Source organism: Lycorma delicatula, chromosome 7 (genome assembly GCF_047948215.1).
Source record: "Lycorma delicatula isolate Av1 chromosome 7, ASM4794821v1, whole genome shotgun sequence".
In the NCBI taxonomy this organism is placed as follows: Eukaryota; Metazoa; Arthropoda; class Insecta; order Hemiptera; family Fulgoridae; genus Lycorma; species Lycorma delicatula.
The window spans coordinates 145,002,304-145,022,718 of record NC_134461.1 but is presented as its reverse complement, the minus strand read 5'-3'; the positions used below and the strand labels follow the sequence as shown (position 1 = coordinate 145,022,718).

Genomic DNA, 20,415 nt, shown 5'->3' with positions numbered 1-20,415 from the left:
ATGTTCCATATCTCTTTTCATGGCTTGGTTTATATATGATTCATTTCCATGCTGATCAGTTTGTCAACAGTCTGTTAATCTGAATTTTTTTACAGCAAAACCATAAAGTTAGTCATTAATAAAATTTCCTCTAAACTTAATTCACACTTTCACTGCTAACCATATACAAATGTGTAGAATGTGTTAGTATTGATATGCATAATGCTCACCATTTTCAGACATGTGGTTGCCTGTTGTTTTTTTTTTTTTGTTGAGGGTCAGCACATTGTTGTTATCTATTATGTGTCTTTACACAAGTTTATGATGTCTTCATAAAATTATAATTTCCAATTATCGGACCAGTTATTTTTGTGGAATTATCAATCAATCTATGATAATTTTTCTTGTTTTCAAAGAGTAAGAAATATTTTTTATTGATTAATCAGTCTTTCTTAGCTTCAGTTTTTATTCGTATAATTAAATTTTATATATAATTGTAAACTACTTTCAAGTATAAAAATGTTGATTCATTTGTAACAAATGTTTTTAACACCTAACATAAATTATATTTCAATCTCCTTTTTAGATTCTTTCTAGAAAGCTTATGTAAAATCAAAATTTCATTTTTTAAATAAATTTATGACTTTTACTGCTGTTTGGTTAGGGAAGGCAAGATAATTGGGAAATACGGTTTTGGTAACAGAAACAAAAGAGGAGAGAGATTAGTTGAGTTCTGCATGGAAAATGATAAAACAGGGATATACATGGGTGTCAAGATTGAAATTGGATGGAGAGAAGTAAAAAATTGATTACATGCTCATACAAAAAAGATTTAAGAACTGTTTGAAAAATGTAAAAGCTTACCCAGGTTCAGATGTAAACTCTGATCACAACTTAGTAGTAATAGAAATCAACTTAAAAGCTCAAGAAACTAAAAGTTGGTCAGAAATGAAGTACCTATTATTTGGAAAAATTAAAAAACAAAGAGAGTCAAAGATATGCAGAATAGCGTACTGGAAAAAACAAGAACAGGAGTGAACCAAATATTGTGAATGATCATTGGTTAAATATTAAAAACAGTATAAATGAAGCAGCTGAGGAACTATAGGAATTAAGAACAGAGAACTGATTGAGTTGTTTAAAGCTCTTGGAGAAAATGGAGAAATTCTACTATTGGATCTGTGCAATAAAATATATGAGGGTAGATAGCCTAAAGACTTTCTGGATACAATAATGGTGTCATTACCAAAGAAATTTAATGCTAGAAAGTGTGAAGAATACTGGACTATTAGTCTAATTTCGCATACAGTTAAAGTCTTATTAAGAATTCTGAACAGAAGGATGTACAATAAATTGGATGAAAATATTGCTGAAGAACAATATGGCTTTAGAAGGGGAGTTGGAGCTAGGGATGCCATAGGACTGCTTCAAATTATTGGTGAAAGATATATAGAAAAGAGGAAGAGTATATGTTGCATTTGTAGACATTGAGAAAACTTTTGATGGAGTAAGATGGTATAAATTAATGATTATTTTGAAAAAGAAAGGAATTGATTGGAAAGGTAGGAGACTTAAGAGTTGTATATGAACCAGAAAGTAAAAGTAAGAATAGGAAGTGAGACAAAGCAAGAGGTAGAAATAGGAAGGGGAGTGCAGCAAAGATGCTGCATGTCACCTGCACTATTTCATATTTATCTAGAAGAAATCATCAACAATGGTTTGGGGGTGGCAGTAGATGGTAGAAGAATAGAATGTATATGATATGCTGATGACATGATGGTGCTGGCAGAAAGTGTAACAAAGTTAAATGAAATGCTTGACCTAAATAAGGCTTGTAAATCTAGGGATGAAAATTAATAAAAAGAAAACAAAAGTATGCTATTAGCTGGCAAAGATGAAAATATTAATGTAAGAATTGGAATGAGGTACTAGAGCAGATGGAGAAATTTAAGTACTTGGGTAGCCTCATAATGGAAGATCTTAACAGTACCACAGAATGAAAAGGAGTATAAAAATGGGTAAGGAGGTATTTAGTAGGAAAAGGAGTTCACTATGTGGGAAATTAAATTTAGATTTAAGGATGAGATTGGCAAGGTGTTTTATTTGTAAGGTTACGCTTTATGTTGCAGGAACGTGGACTTTAAGAAAGGAAGACAAACGACGAATTGAGGTGTTTGAGATGTGGGTGAGGCGTAAAATGTTAAATGTCTGTTGGCAGGATAGAGTAACAAATGAGGAGGTGTTGAGAAGAGTAGAAGAGGAAAGGAATATGTTAAATACCATCATTCTAAGCTGAAAAGGAGTTTGCTAGGACACTGTATGAGAAGAAAGTGCTTACTAATAGAAGCAGTTGAAGGATTGGTAAATAGAAAGAAAGGAAGGGGAATAAGAAGATTTCAGTTGATTGATGGAGTTGTGGAAAGAAGAAAATATATGGAAACAAAAACACTTGCACAGGACAGGAACAAGTGGAGAGCAGCCATGGCAAGACCTGCCCCATTGGCAGAACACAATGAATGAAAATTTATAAGCATATGTAGGCCTGATGTATATTATTTTAATAGACATAGAGATAACTTTATTACATAGGAAGAAAAAAAAAATAATAATAATGAGCAAGGATGATATTCCATATTAGTGGAATGAGTGAAGCATGACCATATGTAAGAAATCATGACTTTTCAATTCCTTTGCGAATGATGTGTGTGTGTCAAGTGGTTTTGTTTCTTTTTTTACAGGGAATTTCTAACATTTAAAAATAATGTAGTATAATTTATTTTTAAGTAATTTATATAAGTTGAAAAAAATTCATCATGTATGGTCTAATGTTAATTTTATTTCAACAATAAAAGTTTTTAAATATTTAAAATTCTAATAATATAATATTAATGATAATACTATTTCTGTTTTGTTTTTTTAGCCATCCAGGTCATCAACTCTTGTATCATTCTTGCAACCATTCAGTAACACATTATGGATACTTGTGATGGTATCTGTTCATGTAGTTGCATTAGTTTTATACTTACTAGATAGATTTTCACCTTTTGGTAGATTTAAATTGGCTAATACTGATGGTACAGAAGAAGATGCTCTTAACCTTTCAAGCGCTATTTGGTTTGCTTGGGGAGTCCTTTTAAATAGTGGTATTGGAGAAGGTAAAATATATGTTGCATTATGATGTTATATTCTGATTTTTTTTGTAATTGATAATTAACTAATAAGATCTTTTAGAACTATTGTCCACAACATTAGCAGTATTTCACTACTTTAACACAACTACCATCTATAATATGACTATAAAGGACTGGAAAATACAGAAAGATCTTTCTGTAACTATCAGGGCTGTCCAGAAAGTAAACTGCATTTTATTATTAAAAAAATCAACAGCTGATGAAAACATTTTAAAAGAATTTGAAAATAAATCCTTAAACTACTTTACTACATAGTTTGCCAAATAAATTGAAACACTTGTCATATTTATGGATGAGTTTCTGTATCCTTGAAAAAATTCTGCTGCCTGGTTTTTTTAGCCATTCAGTGATACCTTCTTGAAGCCCCACATCATTATCATCAAAGTGCTTAGTTGCCAGCAATTTTTTCATGTGAGGAAAGAAATGGTAAATGATTGATGCCAGATCTGGCCTGTACACAGGATCATCCAAATTTCTCATCAAAAGCTCTTGATAACAATGAGCCTTGTGTGGAGGAGCATTGTCATGGATGAAGAAAATCCCAGAAGTCAACATACCACATTGTTTTACATAATTTTTTAGAGTCTAACTATACACTTCTGCATTTATTGCAGTGACACACTTAATGAATTCTATAAAAGTAATCCCTTTTCTAACCTAGAAAACTGTAGCCATCACCTTTCTTTCTGACAGTGTTTCTTGATATTTACATAGTTCTTTTGACAAAACCCAAGTTTCGTCAACTGCCGCTATCTGATGAAGTAGTGCCTCACCTTCCATATCACAGGCCTCAAGAAAAATCAGAGCAGATGCTGTACTCTGCAATTCATGTTTTAAAAGAAGTTTTGGAACCCAACTTTTTCATCACAACTTCATGCAAAGGCTAAGTGAAATCTTTGGCAAAGTTTTTTGCCATAAGAGATCTAATAACCGATCTCAGTTCACTTATGGTAGGATTTTCTGTAGCGCTACATATTTTAACACTTGTAAAAAATCAACAGCACAGTCTTTCACATTGCACAACTCGATACTTACTGAATCAGGCTAGCAGTAACCACCAAGATGGTGTCATTATTCATACTCTTTTGCAAACTATAATGAAACATAAGTTACATTTGGATAGCCCTCATAGTTCACATAATACTCTTATCTAGAAATTGTCATATTAGTTTTTTAAAACCTGTAATAACACTACACATGTTAATTGTTATGAACACTTCAGCTTTTTTGTTTAATTTAATTAGATTCATCTTAAGCAGTAAAATATAAAGCAGATATTCTCATCTTATTTTTAAGAGAAATATACTCTTGAGAGTACCTCCAACGTTAGTTCCTTTAATGAGTAAGAACCATATTTCACTTTAGAACATGAATGCAACAAATCATTTAACTTTCTTGATCTTACTATTTCCAAAAAAGGATAACAAACACACCTTTAAAATACATAGAAAACACAGTACATCTGAAACACTTATCAGTGCATGTGACTACTTAGCATTAGCACTATGTAGTATTACAGCTTATACACTAACGCAGTTTTTTTATACAAATGCAGCCTTTTTATACACTTTGCATCACCTAATACACATGTATTTATCAGCTGACAACTACACTGTGAGAACTCAGTGTAGTAAAACATCTAGTCAGATTAATTACTGGTATAGTAATTAACTCATCTGGTGATCTACTCATAGATGAGTAATTCTACTCTTTATAGTAATTAAACATCTGGTCAGGTTAATTACTGGAATAGTAATTAACTCACCTACCAAATAACACCCTTACTTACAAACATCCATAAAATAAATCAAAAACTCCTTGTAGTAGAAAATATACAACAATAACCAGGAGTTATAGAACTGCCACCATTTTCTAAATGTAAGTGTACTGTGTTTCTTAAAAAAAAAAAAACAGATACAGTACTTGATCTTATGATCATTCAAAGTAATAATAAAATACAATCAAACAAAAACAACAATCAAGGATTTTATAAACTGCAACAATTACACTAACTGCTATATCAGACAAACTGGATACACATTCACACATAGATACAACCAATACACATTAAAACAGGATGAAATTTTGCAAATCACTTCATAAACTCAGGATACCCATACAAAGCATCAGCTACAACTTCAAAATTTTATGTACATAATGTAATAAGTCTTATTAGTTATAAAAAGTTGATTAATTATTGGTTTCCTATCATAATTCAGCAGTGAAGTTTCAGCCTCATTATTGATAAAGTAAATTTTGTAATTATTTTAATTCATGTTCTATCACATATTGATTGTTTTATACTTTTGTTTCTAATAACTAATTTTGTGACCAGCCTTCCAGGCAATTTTGGTTACAGCTGTTTTCTCTGGTCTTCTTTATTTATAACGGGCCAAATTCTCCTTTATTCCAGTTTTAATCTTTCTTTCATGTTTGCCTTGTGTTTTTTCATTTGCCTCACAAATCCTAATTTATAAATTGCCGCCCTTTTAACAGTTTACTTTTTATTTCTAGTGTTTTTGATGGCAGAGGCCAATTTCCTAGACCTATATATTATAGCTGTGAGTTATAAAAATTTTAAGATTCAAAGAATAAAAACCCAAATGAGCCGTGTACGTTTTTCTCTATTTCCCAACAAAACCTTTTTTGGAGTTACTTTCAATGGCCAAAAATGATCAAAAGATATTTTAAATGAAAGTTGTAGGGCTTTTATTTCTTGAAAATTTGATTTTTTGTTACACTGTATCACTAAGAAATAACAAAAATATGAAAAATCCCCTCCCCAAAAAGTGTTCTTTTTTGGGTTTAAATAACTTTTAATAAGTTTTATATAAAATGGATATGATCTTATTTGTAGATTTTTAAAGGATATATATAGTTAGCTTCATTCATGTATAAATAACTATTGAAAAATTGTATTTTTTCAATATTAATTTGTTATAAAATATATGCAACTTTTACTTGAAATATTTTTTGATCAGAGGCTTTGTTAAAAAGTTATTTGTGTAAAATGGGTACAAAATGTGACCTTTTCAAAGGTTTAAAAAGAAGATGATACTTCAAAGGGCTATAACTCTATCAAAATGTTTTGTCAGGAATTTTTTCTGGTTTTCAGAAAAAAAAACATTCAAAAAATCCATTTTTTATATAAAAAAGTTTCCTTAAAAACATTACTACTCCCACCTGCCATTTGAGACTCTTCAGTTTCTTAATTACATGCCAAAACAAAATTTTTTCATAGTTTCATTTTGTTCTAGTTAGTTCTTTATCACTCCACTATTTTATGCTAATTTTACTGTGATAGCTATGTAATCTATACTTTAAAAACAACATTTTAAATAAATCTATGTGATTCAGTGTTCCAGTTTTAATGAAATCAAGCTAAAAAAAATATCATATACCATTACGTAATAATGCTTAACAAACAAATTTTGGTGAATTTGTGTATCATAACTGATATAATTAATTTTGATTATGTAGTATCTTGTTTCACCTCATTTTTTATGCAAAATTTATAGTTAAGTTATAACTAAGATAAAAAAGCAAAAATATTTTCTACATTACTTATTGGGGTTATAGGTTATCAATCTTTTGTAAAATTTATCTATTCTTTTTTAGATTTTGTGTTCAAAAGCACTTAATTGTAAAACAAAGATGTTGGCAGGTGTTAATTAAACCAACCCAGCATGTATTGAAAATGTTAGGATGCTTTTTTAAATCTCATCTTAATTACTATTTTCATGATATGAACAAGAACAGTTAAAGTGTTAAAGGCTAATATTATAATGGACTTTATCGTTTCAACTTCTAGAAAGTCCATATTAACTTTACTTTTTTGTTTAATGTCACTCATGTATTGTTTAATGGACTACTGTTCCAGTATTATGACCTGTATTATAAGTTAATAATAATTGCTCCATTACATAACAGTTTTATATGATAATGAATTACATGTTGTTTAATTTTTTATTTTTTAGGTACTCCACGTAGTTTCTCTGCTCGAGTCCTTGGAATGGTATGGGCTGGTTTTGCTATGATAATTGTTGCATCATATACAGCTAATCTAGCTGCTTTCCTTGTGCTTGAAAGACCAAAAACTAAATTAACTGGCATTAATGATGCAAGAGTAAGTAAATGTTTAAAAGAAAGACAATAATAATATTATAACATCTGTACTGCACGTTTATTTTGTTATATTTGTTGTTTTATTAAATTAACATACATGACAGTTGGTATACTTTTAATGAATGAATATACTTTTTATAATTATCAGCATTCTTTCACAGCTATCTTCCCACATATTTTGTTGAAAAATATATTTTTTAATTATTGTTAATACTGTGAATATATATATATATATATATATATATATATACACACATGTATGACTATTTTACAATAATCTTGTTTATTTAAAGGTTTTATGTTATGTCCTTTAAAAAGAACCTACATAATTCTTTTCTTTGGTAGCTACAAACCTTTACTAATAATCACAAAATTTTTGGATATTTCATTCTTCAGCAAAACAAGATTGTTCTTTTACTATAGTAATGACATCACTGAGACATCTCAAGAGCTAATTTTTCAAGTGAGGAAACAATTAAATATGAACTGGTACTAAGTCTTGAGAGTGGAGTGAATTTTACAGGAAGATTACATTTATTTAGTGCAAGGTACTTTTTAATAAGCATTGATTGATATACTGGTAACATCTTTAGGTCAGTATGTTGACAAAAGTGATCCATTTTCAAATAATTATAAAGAATTCTCTGCTAATTTCCCATTGCCATTCAAGTTTCTGATGCTATTTCCTCATAGAATTTCTTTAACATGAACAATATTTTTGTTCCTATTGTGGTTGATAAGCATCCATCATTATGTGTACTTCGTTAACACTAATAAGTATATTATTAGTTATAATAAGTACATTATTAACATTAATAAATGGAAATGCTTGTATTTTACTCTTAAATCTACGTTGCCATTTCATTCCAATTGCCATTTCATCATATGCTTTTTCAAACAATGCTGGTGTTACTGATTTCAATTTTTTAAGCAAAACACTAATTTTGTTATTTGTATACTATTCAATGAACAGCATTTTAAACTTCAGTGTTGTCAAATTCTTATTGCACATTCAACTGTTGCTATTGTTGAAGGGAAACAAAAATGTGATAATAGTTTGGTTTCTGATTATAATCACATTCTTCAAGATGTTGAAGATGATAGAAGTCTATACTCCTATCATCTTCAACATGCTCACCAACATGAACTCATCTTCAAGTGCTCACCGTTTACTAATTTATGGAATTTGCAAATGTGGATAATTTTTGATTTCTGGTAGTTGGATTTTTTTGTATCAAAGTCAAAACCTGTTTATATCCCATTTTGATATTACTGTAAATGATCTTTCCTGTTGTCGCCTATGAGTATTTATAAACATCTGTCCATTAGGAAACTTTTGATTAGAAAGCAGCTGATGACATTCTTCAATAGCATAACCATTACAGTAAATGAAATTAATATCTGTATATCCTTTAATTGTAAATTGCTATGGCATTGCTCTATAACTTTATCTTACCTGTAATTGTCAATAGTTTTAAAAAAACAAAGAATTACCCTAAACAAAATCACTATAATATATATTTATTTAATTATTTCTTATTAATTGAAAGTGTTCTTATGCAGAAGATTATTCAGTATCATGGCCTTATCAGTCATTGTCCTGACAGTGAGTAAAAATAGTATATCATAGTAAGATACTGAAGAATGTAGACAGTTGTCTATGCACTATCTAGCACTGTATTTCCCATAACAGGAAAATAATGGATTACAAATTTAATAATAAAATTAATTATTGCAGACACTATTTCAGTGTAATTTTTTTAAATAAGTTGTTTAGAATTAAATATTTTACAAGAGTAACATAAAATATTTTTTCTGTGAAAAAAATATGGAAATAAAGAAAATTATTTTTTCACAAAAAAATGTGAAGTATTTTGGGTATTGATTCTACAATATTTCAGTGGTACTTTTAAATATTATTAAGTGCTTGATATTTGGACAGATTTTTAAAAAAATTTATTTTTTTTAAATTATCTAAAATCATAATTTTAGCTTTAAAATACAGTTTACAGACACATGCTTAAAATAAATTTCTTGTATTATTTTTACCTATATTACATATAAACTGATGCACACCTATGCATTATATATATATATATATAAAGTTTACCTTCTTTTTACACATTAGGTAATGCAGTTGCAAAGTTCTTACCTCCATCAATTTTGTTTAATAAATATGTACCGTACATAAATGAAATTATATATAGCCATTACATTCTTATAAAAGCCATTTGAATGTAACAAAAATTGAATTAGACTACACTCATTTGTATTTTGTTCAGAAAATAAATTTTTAACTTGAACTGCACCATACTATTATTATAATACGTTGTCAACAGAATATTTTACTTATCTATTTTCTAATAATTTTTGTAATGCAACTTCTTAGTATGTCACCTGTCCATTCATCATTTTATGTTTCTCTTTCCATTTATAAGCATAGTCTTTAGTTATTATATTTCATTTTTATTGTTATTTATTTGTGTTATTCCCATGTTAGTAACAGTGTGCTTATTTTACATTGAATGTTACACATTGTTAGATATTTTAGTGTTATCTTCTTTGAATTCTTCCTAAGTCCACTGTAATTCTTTGTGAATGATTTATTAGTTTTTCTATTTGTTTACTACCACACGGGTTACATTTCATTTTTTAAATATCATACTGTTTATTTTAGACATTGTCTAGTTTGAATTATTTTTTAATTATAAGTATTTAAAAATATTAACAAAAAAGATAACAAAAAAAAGAGTATTATTAATTTAAAAATACATATAAATATATATACTTTTTTTCAGTTAAGAAATACAATGGAAAATCTAACTTGTGCTACTGTAAAGGGATCAGCTGTTGATATGTATTTTCGGCGACAAGTAGAATTATCAAATATGTATAGAACAATGGAAGCTAATAATTATGATACTGCGGAGGCTGCAATTCAAGATGTTAAAACAGGGTAAATAAAAAATTATCCTATACTATTTTTAATTTAATAAATATTTATTTATTTGGAATTATTTTGCAATTAAATTTATTTTACTTTATAATAATGCTTAATTAACAATTGATCTTCAGATGTTGCTGAGTCATTTTTATAATTATTTAATAAAAATTTATTAAGAAATAGTGCATCTCATAACGCATAGTTTATGTATAAGTTGATATATAATTTGTTATAAATAAAATATATATACTGTATGTATGAGGGTCATTCAATAATTAGACACATAGCTGTACAGCAAAAAGGTTTAAGTAAATAAAATTTTTTGTCTACTTTTCCATGTAATTCCCACCAACTTCTCTGACGTGTTCCATCTTTTTTTGAATCTTCTTATCCCCACAGCAAAGAATTCTTTACCCTGATCTCAAAGCCAGTTTTGTACTTTTTTCTTTACCTGTTCATTGTCATTGAACTTGATGCCATGCAAAGCTTCTTTCATTGGACAGATAAAAATCTGAAGGGGCAAGGTCAGATCTGTAAGGAGAATGAGGTAGGAGCTTCCAACCCTTTTGCCAATAGTTTACAGCGTCAGTTGTACCATATGAGGTTGAGTCTTGTTTTGAAGAAGAAGCGTGCCTTTCATCTGCCATCCCAGACATATCTTCTTCAATATGAGTTTGACTTTGTTCTCAGTCATGACTGAGTATATAGGCTGTTGATAATACATTGATCCTCCAAATAATCGCAGAAAATTTGACTATGGCCACTCCAAAAGATGGTTAACATGACCTTACCAACCATGGTATGCGTTTTGGATTTCTTATGGACAGGTGATTCAGGATATTTCCACTGCATGCTTTGATGTTTGGACTCTGGCTCAAAATGATGTATACAATTTTCATCATAGGTTAAAATCCTGCCCAAAAATACATCACCTTTGTTATTGAAACAATTTTTGAGTTTGGTGCAAATGTGAAATCTCTTGGCTTTTTGATGAACAGAAAGCTCTCTGGGAACCCACCATGCGCAAGTCTTATGGTAGTTCAATTTTTTTTTGAATGATGGAATGAGTTGTGCCAACACTTACTTGACATTTTTCAGCAATTTGTTCAACTGTAAGTCATTGGTCTTCATGGATAAATGGATCAGTACAAGAATCTAATGCTGAGGTCGACACTATTACCGGATGCCCGGAATGGTGCTCTTCGATTACGCTTTTGCAGCCACTTTTAAACTTTTATACCCGCGTTTAAAAGCTTGAATGATTCATGCAACTACTGTCTTATTGTTTATTTATCCAAGCGAATATTTCTGATGGTTGTACACTTTCTGAAAGTGAAAATTGAATCACAGAACGCTGTTCTTCAAAAGTACTTTCTTTGAGCAGACACGCCATTGTAACTAAGACTTCAGAAGTTATGTTTACTAAATATTAATTGAACAACTGACTAATACTCTTCATAAGGTTGACAACTAACACTTACAAACATTTCAATTGCCTGCATTAAGTGTCTCCTTCACTAAATATGTCTGTTTAATTATTGAATAACTTGTATAAAAATGTATATATATATATATATATATATATATATATATATATATTTTTGTATATTCTTGCACATGTTGAAGTATACTAACAAGAAGAATGGGTGCAAATGGATATGTGATTGTTTTTACAAGTGGTATTGAAACATACTACTCAAAATCTTCATAAATCTGCCTTACTGTAGAACTAAGTAATTATCCACATGGTGTGTGTTCATTTTGTGGTCAACATGTTAAAGTATTATAATTTTTACACAAATTTCAATTCAAGTGGTAATGCAATTAACTAAAAAAAAACTATTCAGTGCTTGGTATTTATGACAGTAGTTAATTAAATTACATTATCAATAAAAAAAAATGCAGTTTGAAATGTAAATCAGATATCAAAATGATTATTAATGATGTAAGAAAAGAATTACGATCGATATACAGGTAATGATGATAAAGAAGAGAATGACAGCAAAGGTAACAAAAAGGAATGCAGTTTCTAAGAAGAATTTAAACTGGGCCACATACAATCTGAACATTCTGAAACAATTAAAACATTTCAGAGAGTAGCATTGAAGGGTGTAAGGTAAGGAGAAATTTCAATAACTGAAAGAATATTTAATAAATTGGTTTCTGTAGATCATCTAGTGGGCATTCATAATGACAGTACTGTAGTTAAAGGCATTTAAAGTTTATTAAAAAGATAATGTAGTTTAATTATATGTAAAAAACCACATATATTATTAATTCACATTTCTAATAATTAATTATATTTTTATTTTATTTAAGTTTAATTACATGTGTTTATGCTGTATTTTGTGTAGTTAATTAAAAACATGTATATTTGGATGAAATATGGATTAATCACTCCTCTTTCAGTAAAATATGAAGATTTATTATTTTTTTTATCCAGTTCTATAGTTTAATTTATGATTTTTAAATATCAAATCATTTATTCTCAACTATTCCAATTTTTTTTTGCTTGTCTAATTAGGTTGATTTTTAATTAATAGTATATTAACTTTTATTGTTTTTTTGTGATTTGAATTTTAAAAGAAATTCCCTTTACGCACAGAAAAACATATGAAAATAGAGGTATTGTTTATTACATATAATAAATAATGAAATATTTAATACAAATGAATTTTATTAAAATTATTTCTTATTTCTAAAATTGCTATAGAATATAGATACAGACAACAGCTCAGGTACATATTGACTTGATTGTAATAAGAGTTTTATGTTGAGTTTGATTTAGAAAATCTTTAAACTTTACTAATGTCCTTTCATATTTTTTTACTTATTGAGAAAGTCTTCTCGAGAGATTTGAGCCTGAAGAATAAGTAATGGCGAGCCAGTATAACAGGAATTAAATCCAAAACTAGTCAACTGAAATCCTAATGTTATTTAATAAATAAAAAAAAGTATTTTATTCAGATTAAATATAATAATTAGAGACTGGATTATATGCAATATAAAAAGCTTGAAATATGCATGAAAATGCTTAAAATATGCATGAAAGTGTCAAAATATGCAACTTTAAATTTAAAAAAAGTAATCTTTAGTTTTTTATTTCAAAATCAGCATACAGTTAGTAAGTAGTTGAATAACATATCGATAAATTCAATAATTAGCAATTATTTAACATTTTGTTACTTTTGTAAACATAAACAGTCAGATACTGTTCCAAATTTCAGTAGTAAGATTGTGTCTTCAATCACTCAAAATATTTTTATACGTGGAAAAGGATTGTTCCATATCCCCCGAGGTAACTGGGCAGTATTTGAATTTGGGTGCTATGTTAGCACTTATTGTTTCTGGCAAAGGTTCACCCATCCCATTAATAAAACTATCAATTTGACACAAATTTTTAAAGCCTGGGTTGTTGTTCAAAATGCCCCCAAATTTTTCTAAGTTTGCATGGGAATACCTGTGGCAATGCGGATTCATTTGGTGGATTTTATTCATTAACTGAATAGATTCAGTCAACACCAAACCTTGAATTTCAAGATATTTTTTTTTATACTAGAATCGTTCATACTTGTTTTTTTATACTAGAATCATTAACTGCTTCCTTGGACTGACAAACTGTATAGGCTGTGCACTATCGAAGTCATTTACTACACCTCTGATCTCGAAGTGTTTATTGTAAAACAGCACAGCTTCAATCCACATTCCCCATTGAGTTACCACTGGTTCAGGAGGTAAAGGCACATTTGGTAGTTTTTCTTTATAGGCCTTATGGCGAGCAGGTACTTATTCAGCAAGTCAATGTACTCTATGAGTAAAGCACATCACATGAATCAAATTAGGATAAAATACTTGGAGGGGTTTGGTTGCCTTGATCATATATGGAGCAGCATCTGAGAGAAATATAAACACTTTTTCATCGGCAGAAGATTCAGAAAATATTTTTTAATACCCTCATTCCCTTTACCTTTTTCATTACCTTTGGAAGTGAAATCACTGCTACTTGCCTTTGTTATAAGTTGTTGTGGGCCTTTCTTTTGCAATCCTGGTATATGAAGACTTGTCTTGACATGCTGATCTATATGAAGCTTTTTGTGTATGAGATATTTTTCTCGCAAACTCAACAATATAAAACATTTCCGTCGTATGTAAATGTTCCAGGCTAGTCAGCTACACAAAGAGACACTTTTTTTTTCAGGAGGGATGGTACACATTAAACTTTGCGCAAATAAATAAAAAACTAAACTGATGCAATGAGGTCGTCGACAATAACATATGTAATTTAATTGTCTAGTGGGAGGAGTGCTGCAGTAGGCATGCACAACAGAGAACGGTATCGTCCATTCATGTCTCACATGAGTCTGTGTTTTACTTGGCCTCATAATAATATTATCCTACCTAAACAATAGACACGTGGCTGCTAATTGTGCTCTAAGAACTGTGCGGCCAATAGGTTTGGCTGGCTACAACGTAAGATTTCATTTATTATGAGGGTAAGACAATTATTACCCGCAATGTAATTATAAATTTTATTGCAATACAAATAGGAAACTTATATGTACATCATTTTTCAACATAGTCCCCTTGCATTTCAACGCACTTGGTCCATCATTGTACAAGCTTCCTGATGCCCTCATAAAAGAAGGTTTTCAATTGAGCTGCGAGCCAGGGGTGCACCGCTTCTTTCACTGTTTCATCTAAGGTAAATCGACGACCTCTTAATGCTTCTTTGAGTGGACCAAACAAGTGGTAGTCAGAAGAGGCAAGATCAGGACTATACAGAGGATGAACCAGTACTTCAAAGTTGAGTTTCTGGAGCGTTTCAGCAGTGTGGGCAGCAGTATGTGTGTACAGGCATTGTCGTGCAACAACACAACGCCTTTCGACAGCAGTCCTCGCGTTTGCTTCGAATTGCAGGCTTCAGCTTGGCAGTAAGCATCTCACTGTAATGCGGACTGTTTATTGTCATGCCCCTTTCCTCATAATGTTCCAGTACTGGGCCTTGTGAGTCCCACAAAATCAAAAACATTAGTTTTCTTGCGGATGGTTGGGTCTTGAACTTTTTTTGCAGGGCAAATTTGGATGTTTCCATTCCATACTCTGCCGTTTACTCTCCGGCTTGTAATGATGGATCCATGTTTCGTCAACAGTAATGATTCTGTCTAAGAAGATGTCCCGTTTGTTACCATAGCGATCCAAATGTTTCTGGCAGATGCCCAAGCACGTTTGTTTATGCAACTGTGTGAGTTGTTTTGGGACCCATCCTGCACAGACTTTATGAAACCCAAATCTGTTGTGGATGATTTCGTAGGCAGAACCGTGACTAATTTGCAGATGATGTGCCACTTCATCAATGGTTACTCGTCTGCCTAAGGAAACCGTTCACGCTCAATGTTTTCCTCATTTGTGGCGGTAAATGGCCGTCTGGCTCCTTCATCGTGCGTAACATTTGTGCGACCATTTTTGAATTTTTCAATCCCTTCATAGACACTCTGTTGCAGCAATACACTGTTCCCGTACTGTACCGAAAGTCTTCGATGAATTTCAGCCCCTGATACACCTTCCGACCACAAAAAACGGATCACTGAACATTGCTCTTCTTTGGTGCAAACAGAAAGTGGGGCAGCCATGGTTAATGGCAGGGCAGCGATAATGGAACTAACCTAGCAGCATCAAATCTGCACAGACATAACAACAATTAAACCACGCATGCGTCATTGCGGATAATAATAATAATTGTGGATAATAATTGACTTACCTTCATAACTAGGTACCCTATCGAAAAATATTGTAAATATAGCAAAAATTTGCATCATCACCAGATTTTAAGGAAAATATGCAATAACCGGTGAGAATGGCCTTAATATGCAAATGCATATGTAAATATGCATATAATCCGGTCTCTAGTAATAATACTTTAAGTGAATCACATAAGAAAAGGATTAGTGTGCTACTCCTTTGATAAAAAAGACCTGCCTCAGCATTTACCTTGATGGATTGAGAGAAACTGTGGTAAAACTTTGATCAGAGCAGTACCACAAAATACACAATTAATTTTAAATAAAAGTAGAATTTGTTTAAGTCCATATTAATAATTAAAAATAATGAATATATGTAATAGTCGTAAATTATTAATTATTAACTGGGACAAACTTAAATAAAATCATTGACAAAATAGTATTGCATAACATCAGCTGGATTTGTAATAATTTACAAATTCATTATTTAAAATTATCTCTACTGAAATCACTAACACTACCTTGTCAATGTTTAGGTTTTGTCTCCATAGGCACCAACCAATTTGCTGACTTTGTAATTTTTTTGCTAAGTTTGTAATTTAACTTAAATCCTTTTTTCATTACTCCAGCTACTATGATGAAGTACTTAGAGTCACGATTAAAAAAATAAAAAATGCTCAAGATATGATAAATTTAATGTTTTCATAATAAAAAGGATATTGCTAAATTAATTGCACCAGTATTGTTTCATATTGCAAATTTAATCCTTAGTAATGGATTATTTTTAGATAAATTAAAATTAGCTACTGTCATACCAGTTTAAAAAAAAAACACAATCATATTAAGTTTATCTAAGTGCAGATTGCTTATTTTGATAAGCAATCTGCCCTTATCTGCCCAATTTTTTTTTTAAATCATTGGAAAAATTTTCACCACTAATTTACTTTAATAATACTAACATTTATGGTACTAAGCAATTCAATTTTACAAAATGAAAATTAATTATGTAATCATTAATATTTCTGAAAACATTTATAAAGAAAATATTAAAGTAACTGGTACTTCTAATTATCTTTAAAAGCATTTTCGATTCAGATAATCACCTAGTCGTCTTCATAAAACTGACAGCTGCTGGCATTAGAGGAATAATACTAATTGCTTTTTTACTTTCATCATTGGTTGAAATCAACAAGGCTGCATTGGAGAACAGTTCCCCATACTGTATGCACAGTTGGGATACCTCAGCGGTTGATACTATCAGTAACTTTATTTTTAATCATTAATGACAAGACTTAGTAGAGTGAAAATTACACAGGCACATACAAATACTGTAGATGATACAGTGTTATTCTATTCAAAAAATTTCACAATATTAGAATTTATTTAATAGATGGGAAAGTAAAAAAAAATGTATATATATGATGGAGATAAAGAGAAATAAAACCATGTTCTGAAGATCTACATACTCTAAGAATTTGGTGTGAAAGTAACAAGTAAATATTGAGAAAACAGGGTTATTATTGAATTTGGAAAATTCAATAATATGTCTTAAAACTAACTCTAGAGAAGAAAAATGTAAGTGTGAATTTATAAAAAGGGGAAGCAATTTTACATATTTAGAAGTTGTAGAAGAAAAACACAGCTGGAAAGCTAACATAATAGCTCAAAAAAAATTTAATTTTCTATTTGAAAATTTTACTTCCCTGAAAAACTTTGTGACTCGTCTCTGCTGCACACTATCTTTTGCTTTAATTTATTACTCAAAATCATTTCTTAGAAAAATTAGGAGAGAAAGCTCAAATCTTTATTTACTTAATGGCATATATAGTTACTCAGAATTTATTTTTTTATGAAGTAATACAAATGTTTTAATGAGAAACATTTGTATTAACAGAGCCAGAGGCAGTCCTTATCACAACGCCTGAAGTACACATCTCAAATTTTTTCAAAACTCCTAAAGTTAATACGATAGCTTTCAAGCTTTCTTTAAAATACTGAGGCCAAAAATATTTTAATAATTTACCTTATGAATGTAGCTGTTTAAATGAATTCTGTATAATAAGATAAGGTCCTGGTTTTATTTTACAGTATCACGTAATTTTTAAAACATATATTTAATTAGGATTATATTTTTATCTTTGAGATGGAATGTTATGTGATATCTTGATTTAATTTCTTCTAAATTAATGATTAAAGATTAATTACAGTAGTAATAATTAGCAAACAGTCATTAATGGTTGAGTTAAGTTAATTATAGATAATGGCTTGACTACTTTGGGTAACAATGCGTAAGCCATCAACATTTTTACTTACGTAAGTAAATAAATTTAATGAACTTAGTTTAATGAATTGGCAATAATGACAGAAAAATAAATAAACTGATCATCAGTCAAGTTGTGTCTGTTATCAATAAATGGGTACTGCAGAAAGCTACTCACTTTTTTATACCTTTTCTAGTTTTACTGGAAACGGTTAACTCAGTTAATTTATCAACTAAGTTAACTGTTAAACTGGAGTCCATTAATTTAGTATTTATTATCTTATATACTTAAAACAAAATTATCGTTACTGTTTGTTAATTATTTTGTATGTGCCTTATTTTATGTATTTAGTTAGACAAAGTTTGGCCGAGATGAATAGGAATTATATCTAGCTCAAGATTGCCGTACTTTTCTATGTTTTTGTAAAAAAAAAAAGGAAATAAATCAAGTTATTCAATGATTATGGAAAAAATTGGCTTGTAAAATGATTATAACTAAAATCTACAGTCAACTAAAATCTTGGCTGCATATATGTTTAAACTTTTACAAATTTAAGGATACAATCATCATGTTAATAAAATATATTACATAATTTACTTTAGTATTGGTTTAATTTTTGTACATTTCATTTTTGTAGAAAATTAATGGCCTTTATATGGGATAGCTCTCGACTTGATTTTGAGGCGGCTCAAGATTGTGAATTAGTGACAGCTGGTGAATTGTTTGGGAGGTCTGGATATGGGATTGGACTTAAAAAAGGATCACCATGGGCTGATAAAGTTACTCTTGCTATCTTAGATTTTCATGAAAGTAAGTATTTTATATATATATTTACATATTGTTATAAAATGTGTTAGATTAAAAGTAGAGATAAACACAAATTATCTGTAGATAACAAGCATATAATAGTAAGTATCTATTTTTGGAAAATAATGCTTCAGTACTGTTTTCCTAAGGATCTGATTAAAGTTTCTATGCAAAATTTAAAGGGAGTATTAAAGGAGAATTTAACGTGAGGGGGGATTTAAAGAATTAGGAATGAACTAACAGAAAATATTTTTTTTAGCAATGATTTATGATAAAATGACTTGTGATTGTTTTTTATTAATCTAATTTTGTAATGAGTAATACTTCATTTTCAGGAGTCTTATTAGGCAACACTTTTAAGATTTTTGCATGGGTGACGTGAACTCATGTTTATTAAAAGGGGTGAGTAAGGAATTGTATGCTGTTATTAAGGAAGCAGCTAGGTCTGGAGAATTAATAGTAAATTTAGATAAGGGAATGTTTGTAGAAGTGACACCAAGAAATGTGGTACATGAAATTCAACCCTGCTTCTTTCACACAATTGGTTTTTGAAATGTTAATAATATTAAATGTCATTTTTTGACAGATATAAGTAGTATGAGACCTGAGATTGGAGTAGAAATTAATTTTGGATTAAGGCGTACAGAGTTCTGAAAAGCTTGTAATGATCAAAGTGTTTGTCAATGAGTCAAATGCTGCATATGTACAATAACATCATACTTCCCATTGTATTATAACAGTCCACTTTTATAGCATTATACAGGAATTGATGTGAAAGATCCATTGAAGAACTCTTCTCATTAACATGCCAACTATTAATTATGAGTATTATAAGAATCCATTGATTGACATGAATAGGTTATATTGTTAGAGATGGAGGAAGTCATGAAATTAATGTGACTCAGTCGCATCCAGTTGGAAAGAGAACAACCAAAAGCCTATGACAATTGTTACTGGACAACTTCAAGAGGGATTTAAAAGGGTTTGGAGAGAAAGACCAACGGATGAGGTTGAAAATAATAGAAAAAATAGATTAGTGTGAGAGGCCAAAATTCTTCTTTCATGAGTTTGATCATCATAAGTAAGTAGAATTATAATATAGCAGTTATTTAATTAGTTATTTCTAATAACATAAAATTATATAAATATTTTGTTTTTGGTTTATGACCAAAATGTATCATTTTAAAATTGATGGTGAATTCAAGTACTAAAATTTGGAAGAATAATTTTCATCAAGTAATATCATACTTCTTGGTGTATATATTTTTTAATTTTAACCCCATTCACTGTCATGTCATGGATATGTAATACTTCAGTAACTTCATTATCGCCAACTTCAGTGAAATTGTGAAATGTGTGATTTACCCTCA

At 29.8% G+C, this 20,415-nt stretch overlaps 1 protein-coding gene across 1 annotated transcript in view; it reads left to right on the top strand.

Moving 5' to 3' along the window:
* Nmdar1 (glutamate ionotropic receptor NMDA type subunit 1) overlaps window positions 1-20,415 on the top strand; it is a 52,179-nt gene that overhangs the window by 21,450 nt on the left and 10,314 nt on the right. The window contains exons 12-15 of the mRNA XM_075370628.1: window positions 2,900-3,134; window positions 7,148-7,296; window positions 10,094-10,251; window positions 18,876-19,048. Of these exons, the coding sequence (XP_075226743.1) occupies window positions 2,900-3,134; window positions 7,148-7,296; window positions 10,094-10,251; window positions 18,876-19,048 (715 nt within the window). The remainder of the gene's footprint in view (window positions 1-2,899; window positions 3,135-7,147; window positions 7,297-10,093; window positions 10,252-18,875; window positions 19,049-20,415) is intronic.